The following is a 13,526-nucleotide window of genomic DNA, read 5'->3' as shown; positions in this document are numbered from 1 at the left end:
CAAGTTTTATTAAAGTATAATAGAGGTACAGAAAGCTTTTGACACAGACATCAAAAGGGGACAGAAAGAATGCCTGCTTGTTAGTTTTTAGTAAGGCATTTTATGTCTGTTAGTGAGAGCTGATAATCAGATAATAGAGACACCTCCAGGCTGAGGGAGTTTCACCAGGCCCCTCTCCCACAATTTGCATTTATGAGATAAAATGGCACAAGGTGTGTCATCCCAGGCCATAAGATAATTGACATGAATACTGGTTTGTTGAGCCATTATCTTTTAGAGTCTCTTGATGAGAGTAAAAGAGGAGAGTGAAAAAGTTGGCTTAAAACTCAACATTCAGAAAACTAAGATCATGGCATGAGGTCCCATCACTTCATGGGAAATAGATGGGGAAATAATGGAAACAGTGAGAGACTTTATTTTCTTGGGCTCCAAAATCACTGTAGATGGTGACTGAAGCCATGAAATTAAAACATGTTTGCTTCTTGAAAGAAAAGCTATGGCCAATCTAGACAGCATATTAAAAAGCAGAGACACTACTTTGCCAATGAAAGTCCATCTAGTCAAAGCTATGGTTTTTCCAGTAATCATGTATGGGTGTGAGAGTTGGACTATAAAGAAAACTGAACACTGAAGAATTGATGCTTTTGAAATGTGGTGTTGAAGAAGACTCTTGAGAGTCCCTTGGACTGCAGGGAGATCCAACCAGTCCATCCTAAAGGAGATCAGTCCTGAATATTCATTGGAAGGACTGATGCTGAAATTGAAATTCCAGTACTTTGGCCACCTGATGGGAAGAACTGACTCATTTGAAAAGACTCTGATGCTGGGAAAGATTGAAGGCAGGAGGAGAAGGAGATGACAGAGGATGAGATGGTTGGATGGCATTACTGACTTGATGGACATAAGTTTGAGTAAGCTCTGGGAGTTGGTGATGGACAGGAAAGCCTGGCGTGCTGCAGTTCATGGAGTAGCCAAAGGTCCAACATGACTGAGTGACTGAATTGAGCTGAACTGAACTGAGCCATTGTCAGCCCAAGGTTTGAGAAAAGAAAAATATGTTAGGTGGTACCGATTTGAAGAAAGGCAACTTTCAAAGCAAATACATGGTTTCATTAACATAGCTTAAGAAAAACATTTCCATAAGAAAAACGCATCAGTTAGTTCAAGGTTTGAGAAAAGTTAAGCTAGGGGAACCAGGTGTCGTCAACAGGTAAGGGAAAAAAACCTACCCTTGAGGTTTATTTCCTCCTGTCCCTTGGGAACCCCTACTGAGACTCTTAACACTCTTATTACTTAAGATATAAAACATGGACAAATTCTGTTTCTTAAGAATGTAGTATTTTCCTGGTAATAAACATACATTTATTCTCTTTCTCAAAACAAGTTACTTTTATTCTCTTCTTGCTGATGAGGAAATTGAAACTTGTGGAAGTCAAGGACTTCATGTAAGGTCATATATCCATTATGTTGAAAAACTGGGTCATGAAACTAAATCAGCCCATATTGAAAATCTTTACTTCATCCAAAACAACAAGTTCTCTGAACATGAATCACCTCAAAACCTCACTTTAAAGCATAAAAGCAGTAATTAAAGTTGAATCTTTTTATAAACTTTATAATGAACTAAATTGATTAAACACTCAGAAAAACAAAATAATTTGGGAAAGAAGAAAAGACTCTCACCCTCTTCAACAAATCTGACATCAAATCCACACAAAGCCGTGCTGAGAGGCCCAACTTTCCTAATTGCTATATTTCCCTAATAAACAAAGTGATCACAAGAATAAGTTTTAACTCTCTCATTTCTCATAGTCTGCAACTTCCTATAGACATTCTGACAAATATTAGAAAAACTATTAGGCCTAGTACTATGCAGAATTTTATGGTATTAAGCAGACGTGACAGTTGAGAGTAAATAATAATCACAGACTAATAAACAGTGGGAGACTTCAGAATATCAATCTGTACTAGGGGCAAATTTTGAATTAGAGACACTACTTCCTACCCAATAAATCAGTAGTGAAAAATTGAAGGCTTTCTCAATGCATCTGCTTATGCAGCTAGATCTGTAGTCCTGAAGGAGCATAAAACGTGGATGCCAAAAGGAATGTAATTTTATCACCCTACAAGGGGCTTTTGCATTTTTAACTGAACCATTTTTTAAAATTTTAATTACCTCCAAAAGAGGCTGGATTGTATCACAGATAACTTGAGTGCATCCTTCAGTATCAGAGTGAAACTAGTTCAAGGTAGTTAGAGCTTGTCTCTTCCTTCTTCTTTAGCAGTCAAATAACATTGCCCAAAGGGAACAGAAGACACAAAGTTAAGAGAAATGAAATGCCAAGTCTTGATTTTTTATGGCTTTTATCAAATGTGAAAATAACTGATTTTGCCTCTGAGCACATGAATCATATAGAACAGAAAAGAGACCATATCTTCCATAATAATTAACAAATTCATAAAAGATATCAGACACAGGTATACATCTTCATACTTACATATCCTTTATCACTGTTAATGAATAGAAACACACCTCTTTTCAATATCCCAAGTCCATTATTTATTAAGACAAGTATAAGTAAGCCAAATTATTTATATTTAAATTTTTATGGTATTTTTGATGCTGATAACACAAAAATAATTGGACTTGGTTTTTATTTTGAGAGCTTTTAAATTCTTTAGCATTCAGGTAGTATTCAGGTAGCAGAGACACTACTTTGCCCACAAATTCCGTATATTCAAAGCCATGGTTTTTCGAGTAGTCAAGTACAGATCCGAGAGTTGGTTCATAAAGAAGGCTGAGCACAGAAGAATTTCTGCTTTCAAACTGGTGCTGGAGAAGACTCTTGAGAGTCCTTTGCAGTACAAGGAGTTCAAACCAATCAATCCTAAATGAAATAAATATTCCCTGAATATTCATTCGAAGGACTGATGCTGAAGCTGAAGCTCAAATACTTAGGTCACCTGAGGCGAAGAGCTAACTCATTGAAAAAAAACCCTGATGCTGGGAAAGATTGAAGGCAAAAGGAGAAGTGGGTGATAGAGAATATGATGATTAGATAGCACCACAAGCTCAAAGGACATGAGTTTGAGCAAACTCTTGGAGATAGTGGGGGACAGAGGAGACTGATGTGCCTCTCCGTGGGGTTGTAAAGACTGAACAACAACAAAGTACTTAAAACCTACACCAGGTATTCATTTTTTGATGGGAACATTTGGAAGTGATTGCTAACATCATATAGGTGTCTTCATACCATTGTAATCAAAACTGAAATTGTATCCTGACTAGTATGGTATGAGCTTCGTTTACTGAAAGAACACTGACCCAAATATTACTGACATAAGACAAGATAAAGATCCAGGAAATTAATAAGAAATTGTGCATGTCATTCTGAAATATTCTACAAATATTATTTCAAAATGATTACTGTATTCCATTTCAAGTATATATAGAAAAAGTAATAGTTACCAAGTAATAATACTTCAGAATATTATAATTAAGCATTAATCACTTAATTTCATTAATCCATTAAAATTTCTAGACTCTTTGGAAGCAAGGTGAGTTATATTCACCTCCAGTATATTTCTAGTGCTTTCTATTTAGTAATCATTCAATAAATGTTTAAGAAATCTTTTTAAAGGAGTAGTTATACATGGTAGCTCTTCTTTTGTGTAGAAAAAGTCATGCTCTCTCCAAAGGCAACAAATAGTCTCTCATAAATCTTCAAATATTTCTAAAATTATTGCATAGTTTCCTAACTCTATGAAATGTAGTAACATAGAAGCAATGTAGGGAAAGAGCATATTAGCCAAGATGGCAAGGTCAGGCTTTCTCACCCCAGGGCATCTTGCCTTTGTCCCACGTTTTATAAATCATGATTATGTAACAGCTGAGATCACTTACAGCTCTGCACATGCACGTCACTAGGTACTTATTTAGACGTGGACTACTTGTGATATGAGTTACAACTAAAAAGCAGCGGCATTACTGCCACATCATGGCTGTATCCCTTGAGTCAATAACAGAGGAGAGAATACAGTGTGTCTGTGGCTATGGCTGCTGCGCCAGTGAGGTGAGAATAAGGAGTCTGCAGTTCCTATGGTTCCTCACATTTTCTTCTAGCCTCTTAGCTTGCCCCTTGCCTACCATGGGTTCAGTGAACATGAGTGCAGTGAACAGCAAGACAACTGGCCTCATTCATGAACAGGATCAGCGATACTAGCAGTTACACTCTTATGTCTATTTTAGTAAAATATTTGTGCTTATGCACTTCATAACTTCCATCGTTATGACTGATTTTTTAAGAACATTTATCTCGTTTTATTCTATGATGTTAAAGGTTTGTGTTTATTCATATTTTGAGCTTGTCACATGCTTATATTGAAATTTTAAGGTGCTATTATCCTGAATGTATTTCTATATTAGGTATCCATAATATTTCTATATTATGTGTGTAGATATTTACAAAAAATAAATTTTTTAAGAAATAGTATACGGAAACTGAATTTTCTAGGTGACAAGAATAAAATGGGCCATTTTTAGAGTTTGTTTTGTTTTCATTGTTGTTACTGTTTTGTCTCTAAGTAGTGTCTAACTCTTTTTGCCATAAGGGTGGTGTCAGATCACCCTTATGGCAGAAAGTGAAGAGGAACTAAAAAGCCTCTTGATGAAAGTGAAAGAGGAGAGTGAAAAAGTTGGCTTAAGCTCAACATTCAGAAAACGAAGATCATGGCATCTGGTCCCATCGCTTCATGGGAAATAGATGGGGACACAGTGGAAACAGTGTCAGACTTTATTTTTTTGGGCTCCAAAATCAGTGCAGATGGTGACTGCAGCCATGAAATTAAAAGACGCTTACTCCTTGGAAGGAAGGTTATGACCAACCTAGATAGCATATTCAAAAGCAGAGAAATTACTTTGCCAACCAAGGTCCGTCTAGTCATGGCTGTGGTTTTTCCAGTGGTCATGTATGGATGTGAGAGTTGGACTGTGAAGAAAGCTGAGCACCGAAGAATTGATGCATTTGAACTGTGGTGTTGGAGAAGACTCTTGAGAGTCCCTTGGACTGCAAGGAGATCCAACCAGTTCATTCTGAAGAAGATCAGTCCTGGGTGTTCTTTGGAAGGACTGATGCTGAAGCTGAAACTCCAATACTTTGGCCACCTCATGCGAACAGTTGACTCATTGGAAAAGACCCTGATGCTGGAAGGGATTGGGGGCAGGAGAGGAAGGGGACGACAGAGGATGAGATAGCTGGATGGCATCACCAACTTGATGGGCATGAGTTTGGGTGGACTCCGGGAGTTGGTGATGGACAGGGAGGCCTGGTGTGCTGCAATTCATGGAGTTGCAAAGAGTCAGACATGACTGAGTGATTGAACTGAACTGAACTGAACTCTTTTTGCAATGCATGGACTGTAGCCTACCAGGCTCCTTTGTCCATGGGATTTCTCAGGCAAGAATACTAGAGTGGAATTGTCATTCCCTTCTCCAGGAGATCTTCCTGATTCAGGGATTGAACCTGCATCTCCTGCTTTACCACTGAACCACATGAGAAGCCTTTTGTTTTAATACTCATAGTAAAGTCATCTTAATCTTATTTTTTTTCATTTAGGAGCAAAGTCAGTTAAGAATACCTCTCTCATCTTTATTTTTAAGGAAATTTTGGAAATATTAGAAGGTGCTTTAATCAATATTATTAAAAAAAATAAAAGTCCCTTCCAATTCTGTTGGCCTTTATGCATTTTGGGTGTAACTTTGTAAAGTAGTTTCTATCTCATTTTATCTTATTTTTGCTAGGAAGTCACCCATGTTACAAGTAAGGGTTTCCATATATATTCACCCCAAAACAAGCAAAACCCCACAAAATTGACTTCTCCATTTCACAGGGACTTCTGATCATCTATAGCTAGCATTCAGGACAAAAATAATTGAAGTAATCAAAGAGATCACCAAAATATATTTTAAAATATATTTATTTTTAAATTAAATTTAATAGAAAAATGCCATAAATATCCAAAGTTCATCATTATTCAATATAAAATGATTAATACAACACAGGTGTATCAATAATTATAACAGTATTAGCATGGCAAGGATGAAACTTTAACTTGGATTTAGAACATAATAAAATAAATGTTAAAATCATAAAGGTAGTTAAGGTGATCCTAAAATGCAATTACAGGAGAAAAACTATTAAAAAATCCAACATATGGAGGCTGAACAACACGCTGCTGAATAACCAACAAATCACAGAAGAAATCAAAAAATAAATCAAAATTTGCATAGAAACGAATGAAAATGAAAACACAACAACCCAAAACCTGTGGGACACGGTAAAAGCAGTCCTAAGGGGAAAGTTCATAGCAATACAGGCACACCTCAAGAAACAAGAAAAAAGTCAAATAAATAACCTAACTCTACACCTAAAGCAACTAGAAAAGGAAGAAATGAAGAACCCCAGGGTTAGTAGAAGGAAAGAAATCTTAAAAATTAGAGCAGAAATAAATGCAAAAGAAACAAAAGAGACCATAGCAAAAATCAACAAAACCAAAAGCTGGTTCTTTGAAAGGATAAATAAAATTGACAAACCATTAGCCAGACTCATCAAGAAACAAAGGGAGAAAAATCAAATCAATAAAATTAGAAATGAAAATGGAGAGATCACAACAGACAACACAGAAATACAAAGGATCATAAGAGACTACTATCAACAATTATATGCCAATAAAATGGACAACGAGGAAGAAATGGACAAATTCTTAGAAAAGTACAACTTTCCAAAACTCGATCAGGAAGAAATAGAAAATCTTAACAGACCCATCACAAGCACGGAAATTGAAACTGTAATCAAAAATCTTCCAGCAAACAAAAGCCCAGGTCCAGACGGCTTCACAGCTGAATTCTACCAAAAATTTAGAGAAGAGCTAACACCTATCCTGCTCAAACTCTTCCAGAAAATTGCAGAGGATGGTAAACTTCCAAACTCATTCTATGAGGCCACCATCACCCTAATACCAAAACCTGACAAAGATCCCACAAAAAAAGAAAACTACAGGCCAATATCACTGATGAACATAGATGCAAAAATCCTTAACAAAATTCTAGCAATCAGAATCCAACAACACATTAAAAAGATCATACACCATGACCAAGTGGGCTTTATCCCAGGGATGCAAGGATTCTTCAATATCCGCAAATCAATCAATGTAATACACCACATTAACAAATTGAAAAATAAAAACCATATGATTATCTCAATAGATGCAGAGAAAGCCTTTGACAAAATTCAACATCCATTTATGATAAAAACTCTCCAGAAAGCAGGAATAGAAGGAACATACCTCAACATAATCAAAGCTATATATGACAAACCCACAGCAAACATTATCCTCAATGGTGAAAAATTGAAAGCATTTCCTCTAAAGTCAGGAACAAGACAAGGGTGCCCACTTTCACCATTACTATTCAACATAGTTTTGGAAGTTTTGGCCACAGCAATCAGAACAGAAAAAGAAATAAAAGGAATCCAAATTGGAAAAGAAGAAGTAAAGCTCTCACTGTTTGCAGATGACATGATCCTCTACATAGAAAACCCTAAAGACTCCACCAGAAAATTACTAGAACTAATCAATGACTATAGTGAAGTTGCAGGATATAAAATCAACACCCAGAAATCCTTTGCATTCCTATACACTAATAATGAGAAAACAGAAAGAGAAATTAAGGAAACAATTCTATTCACCATTGCAACAGAAAGAATAAAATACTTAGGAATATATCTACCTAAAGAATCTAAAGACCTATATATAGAAAACTATAAAACACTGGTGAAAGAAATCAAAGAGGACACTAATAGATGGAGAAATATACCATGTTCATGGATTGGAAGAATCAATATAGTGAAAATGAGTATACTACCCAAAGCAATCTATAGATTCAATGCAATCCCTATCAAGCTACCAACAGCATTCTTCACAGAGCTAGAACAAATAATTACACAATTTGTATGGAAAAACAAAAAACCTCGAATAGCCAAAGCTATCTTGAGAAAGAAGAATGGAACTGGAGGAATCAACCTACCTGACTTCAGGCTCTACTACAAAGCCACAGTTATCAAGACAGTATGGTACTGGCACAAAGACAGAAATATAGATCAATGGAACAAAATAGAAAGCCCAGAGATAAATCCACGCACATATGGACACCTTATCTTTGACAAAGGAGGCAAGAATATACAATGGATTAAAGACAATCTCTTTAACAAGTGGTGCTGGGAACTCTGGTCAACCACTTGTAAAAGAATGAAACTAGAACACTTTCTAACACCATACACAAAAATAAACTCAAAATGGATTAAAGATCTCAACGTAAGACCAGAAACTATAAAACTCCTAGAGGAGAACATAGGCAAAACACTCTCTGACATACATCACAGCAGGATCCTCTATGACCCACCTCCCAGAATATTGGAAATCAAAGCAAAAATAAACAAATGGGACCTAATTAACCTTAAAAGCTTCTGCACATCAAAGGAAACTATTAGCAAGGTGAAAAGACAGCCTTCAGAATAGGAGAAGATAATAGCAAATGAAGCAACTGACAAACAACTAATCTCGAGAATATACAAGCAACTCCTACAGCTCAACTCCAGAAAAATAAATGACCCAATCAAAAAATGGGCCAAAGAACTAAATAGACATTTCTCCAAAGAAGACATCCAGATGGCTAACAAACACATGAAAAGATGCTCAACATCACTCATTATCAGAGAAATGCAAATCAAAACCACTATGAGGTACCATTTCACACCAGCCAGAATGGCTGCGATCCAAAAGTCTACAAGTAATAAATGCTGGAGAGGGTGTGGAGAAAAGGGAACCCTCTTACACTGTTGGTGGGAATGCAAACTAGTACAGCCACTATGGAGAACAGTGTGGAGATTCCTTACAAAACTGGAAATAGACCTGCCTTATGATCCAGCAATCCCACTGCTGGGCATACACACTGAGGAAACCAGAAGGGAAAGAGACACGAGTACCCCAATGTTCATCGCAGCACTGTTTATAATAGCCAGGACATGGAAGCAACCTAGATGTCCATCAGCAGATGAATGGATAAGAAAGCAGTGGTACATATACACAATGGAGTATTATTCAGCCATTAAAAAGAATACATTTGAATCAGTTCTAATGAGGTGGATGAAACTGGAGCCTATTATACAGAGTGAAGTAAGCCAGAAAGAAAAACACCAATACAGTATACTAACGCATATATATGGAATTTAGAAAGATGGTAACAATAACCCTGTGTACGAGACAGCAAAAGAGACACTGATGTATAGAACAGTCTTATGGACTCTGTGGGAGAGGGAGAGGGTGGGAAGATTTGGGAGAATGGCATTGAAACATGTAAAATATCATGTATGAAATGAGTTGCCAGTCCAGGTTCAATGCACGATACTGGATGCTTGGGGCTGGTGCACTGGGACGACCCAGAGGGATGGAATGGGGAGGGAGGAGGGAGGAGGGTTCAGGATGGGGAACACATGTATACCTGTGGTGGATTATGTAAAGTTTAAAAATAAAATAAAATTTAAAATCTTCAAAAAAAAATAAAATAAAATGCAATAAATAGAAGTCTAATAGTTCTATAGTTCCTAAATCTGCATCTATTAAGGTGAAACAGCTTAAAATGAGAAAAATATGAATACTTATCTAAACAATGATATCAAATTTATTTGATTATCACAAGCAATATAAGAAGTCAATGAAGTGAGTGGAAAAGATGTATACTCAAGGTTTTCATTCTTTCTTGTTTTCCTAGACATTAAGTAAGTTGATTCAATATCAGTGGGTTTTGAGACATGCAAACTATGTCTACTTTTTGGTCCTTGATGATAAAAGTAAAGTGTGTCGCTCCAATTAACTAGATACATCGCTTTTAATTATTTTGCTTTCTATAGCATGAGTTATAAATGTTTGGCTGTAATGAAAGGACAACCTAAGGAAGGAGGAGGGCAGTGGGATTTAAAGCGGACTCTAACAGGATTCAGCTGCCAGTTCCTGCCCAGCCTGATAACTAATGCCCAGGCTCTGAGTCCCCTTTCCACCTGCCCGCAGTGCATTTCCTTCACCCCTTTGGAGTTTCCTGTCTAACTTTGATTTTCATTTTTGCAGGTTTGGATTTATTCTTCATAAAGATGAAGCTGCACTACAAAAGATTGATCTTGAAACCATGTCATATATCAAGACTATTAATTTGAAGGACTATCAATGCATCCCGCAGTCACTAGCATACACACACTTGGGAGGATATTACTTCATTGGCTGCAAACCCGACAGCACTGGGGCGGCTCCCCCACAGCTCTTGGTGGACGGTGTCACCGACTCAGTCATTGGGTTCAACAGTGACGTGACGGGCACTCCATACGTCTCTCCAGATGGACACTATCTTGTCACCATCAGTGACGTGAAAGGTCTTGTGAGGGTCCAGTACATCACCATCAGAGGAGAAATACAGGAGGCTTTTGATATTCACACTAATCTGCACATATCTGACCTGGCCTTTCAGCCATCCTTTACGGAAGCCCATCAGTACAACATTTATGGTAGTTCAAGCACACAGACAGATGTGCTCTTTGTGGAGCTTGCCTCCGGGAAGGTTAAGATGATAAAAAGCCTTAAGGAACCACTCAAGGCAGAAGAATGGCCTTGGAACCTGAAAAACAGGCAAATCCAGGACAGTGGCTTGTTTGGTCAGTACCTGATGACTCCTTCCAAGGACTCTCTCTTTATACTCGATGGACGACTCAATAAATTAAACTGTGAGATCACTGAAGTTGAGAAGGGAAACACAGTCATCTGGGTTGGAGAAGCCTAGAAGCCCTGTTAAATAATTATTAAATCAAGAGTTTTCCAATACACTGCACTAATCCATTATTTAAATTTACAGTTTAACTTTCTAAGTTTGTATCCTAGCCAAACATCAGTTACTTGGATGGCTGAAATAAAATAGTTTTTTTTTTTTTAAACAAAGACATACACAATTATTAATATTGGTTGATTAGAAATAGTTAACACAGTATTTAATGAGAAACTATTTAAATTATAAGAACCAAATCTACTGTTATTTTTTTTTCCAATAGAATAGGAATTTAAATAATTAAAAATAACTCAACTGCAGGGAATTTCCAATGATTCTAAACACCATTTCATCTTGAGGGTAATTGATCTATTTTTTTTTTTTTCTGTCCTTTGGGTATGCTTAAACCAGAAATAAAAGATGTTGTGGAACCTTAAAATTCTTAATTCAAAATATTCTGTCCCATCCACTGTTTCTAATCTTTTGTGCCTTGAAAGGAATGTCACAAGAGGAAAAGGAAGGCTAAAAGCTGCATATGGACCACCCTCATTACTATAAATTTCTTGTCATTTAAAGAGAAAAGTTGAACATCTTTTGCACCAAACCCAGCCTTCAGTCATTTGTCTAACCCTCAATGAAATATCATTTGAAGACATAAACTGTCCTTAGGCTGTACACAGGTGACAAATTCTATTTGACACTCACTGTATAATCTGCAGCATGCTATGGAAAATGGGGAGGAAGGGAGGAAAATAATTATGGTAATATGTTTGCAGTGTATTCTTGACTCATTTTGCTTTCAATCACGAGAGTGCATTATATTTTTAATGCAAGTTTGTCTGGGATGTCAACTGCTTACAAATATCTCTTATTAGTGGAATAGACTTTTTTTGTTTCTTATGATGTAGTCCAGTGTTGCATTAGCAGGAAATTTTATTTCCAAAATAGAAGCATTATTTGTGTCTGCTTAGAGTAAACCACATTTAGGGAAATTAACAACAGAGAGAAAAAAAAAACTGGCTAGAGAACTGATGAGTATTAGCGGTTTAGGACAATTAGTAACAGAAATTGGGAATTAGGGGGTAGCACCACAGTGGTGAGAAAAGATGTACTTCTCCATCGCCTTTGCTATTTAAATATAATCCATCAAAGGACTCATTCCTTAATAACTTTCCCAAATGACTTCTGCTTAACTCCTATGTAATCCTTAAACAACTCTCTCACTGTGTGTTGAAGTTTGAAACCTAACTAATCCTCTTATTTGAGACACTGCATAGAAGTAAAAATCATTGCTTTCATTTTTCAGGGCAAATAAAAGGCCAGTAGAAGCATTAAAACTAGTAACTTGGTTTATTGAAATAAGCAGATTATTATCCAGGCTTAAAGTAAAAGCTTACATTGTTTGGAGAATCTTTTTACTTATTATATTTTTGTTTTATTATTGCTAAAAATGCTAATGTACTGTTGAAATGACCTCCATTTCCTGAAGGTAATCCAATAATGTCTTTTTTAAATACAAATTTTACTCAAGCTTAATTGTGTAAAACTGCTTAGAAACCTGAAATTTTATAGTGTGTACTATCTTATGTATATATAGCATCCTGAACTATGTGATAACAGTAGATTTATTCTTAGCTTAAGGAAACATTACGGGAGGCAGATTTAATGGACAACAGAAGTTAGCTTATGTTTCTACTTACCTGCTTTCCTTTTTAGCAGTTTTCTTCTTTGTGAACATGAACCACATAAAGTGGCTGTGACCTAATGATTTAACCTAAGTCTGTCTCATACACCCTTCTTTGGTAGCTTACACCATGTGGCTGCTTTGTCTGTAGACACTGCTTGATAAAAGAGAATAAACCTCTTACATTTTAACCCTTGAGAGTTCAGTCAGTGTTTTAATGTGAATACCCGTGTTTGTTTTGTTTTTCCTCCCAGTGCTTCAAACACAGACTGGTTTATATCCCCATTGTTTTGAAAGTGACGGGATGGGGTAGAGGGCAGGTAAAGTGAGACCAATCAAGAAAAGACAACTTAGCTTCATTATATCAACTCTAAGTTGCTCTGTCCCTTCATATTCATATGTAAAGCAAGATATTTATCCTTTTAAGATGTCTATTTCCTTAGAATCCCTTCTTGTGTATTAAAGGAATGAATGAATATCAGAATGGAACATAAGCATAGACTTAAATCCCCTTTTCCCCACATTCTTACACTATTAGCCACACAAATACTAAGTCCCCCTTTTTAACAGTATAATGTTTAAAATATTGACATTTGTGATACTTTTAAGAAAATAAGGAAATGCAATATTATATTTTCTAAGATAGATATTTCTTTCTTCAGTGGTAGGGAGAAAAAGTAAGAGCTTGCATACAGGGCATCAGCATTGCTCTACACACATCTTGATAAACGTGTATTGAATATAATGATCTCATCAATAACTGGGTATGTGTGAAAACTGAACATGAAGAAAAACTAGAATAAAATGACATCACCACTCTCTGAAAAGAATAGATTTTTAACATACAGGATAAAATAGCAACAAGGTAGCCAAAAAAATATGAGATAATTTTACTGCAAATTATCTGATAATAATTGTGTGATAACCATAACAGGCATGAAGTAAGAAAAGGTGTGAAACCAAGAATGGAAATAGAAC

At 36.3% G+C, this 13,526-nt stretch overlaps 1 protein-coding gene across 1 annotated transcript in view; it reads left to right on the top strand.

Annotated features, from left to right (window-relative positions):
• The window catches only part of FSTL5 (follistatin like 5), an 880,400-nt gene extending 867,661 nt beyond the window's left edge, over window positions 1-12,739 (top strand). The window contains exon 15 of the mRNA XM_045163154.1: window positions 10,180-12,739. Within this exon, the coding sequence (XP_045019089.1) occupies window positions 10,180-10,882 (703 nt within the window). The 3' untranslated portion in view covers window positions 10,883-12,739. The remainder of the gene's footprint in view (window positions 1-10,179) is intronic.
• The last annotated feature ends 787 nt before the right edge of the window (window positions 12,740-13,526 follow it).

The sequence above is a fragment of the Bubalus bubalis genome, chromosome 17 (genome assembly GCF_019923935.1).
Source record: "Bubalus bubalis isolate 160015118507 breed Murrah chromosome 17, NDDB_SH_1, whole genome shotgun sequence".
NCBI classification, from domain to species: Eukaryota; Metazoa; Chordata; class Mammalia; order Artiodactyla; family Bovidae; genus Bubalus; species Bubalus bubalis.
This window is presented reverse-complemented; position numbering and strand designations above follow the sequence as displayed.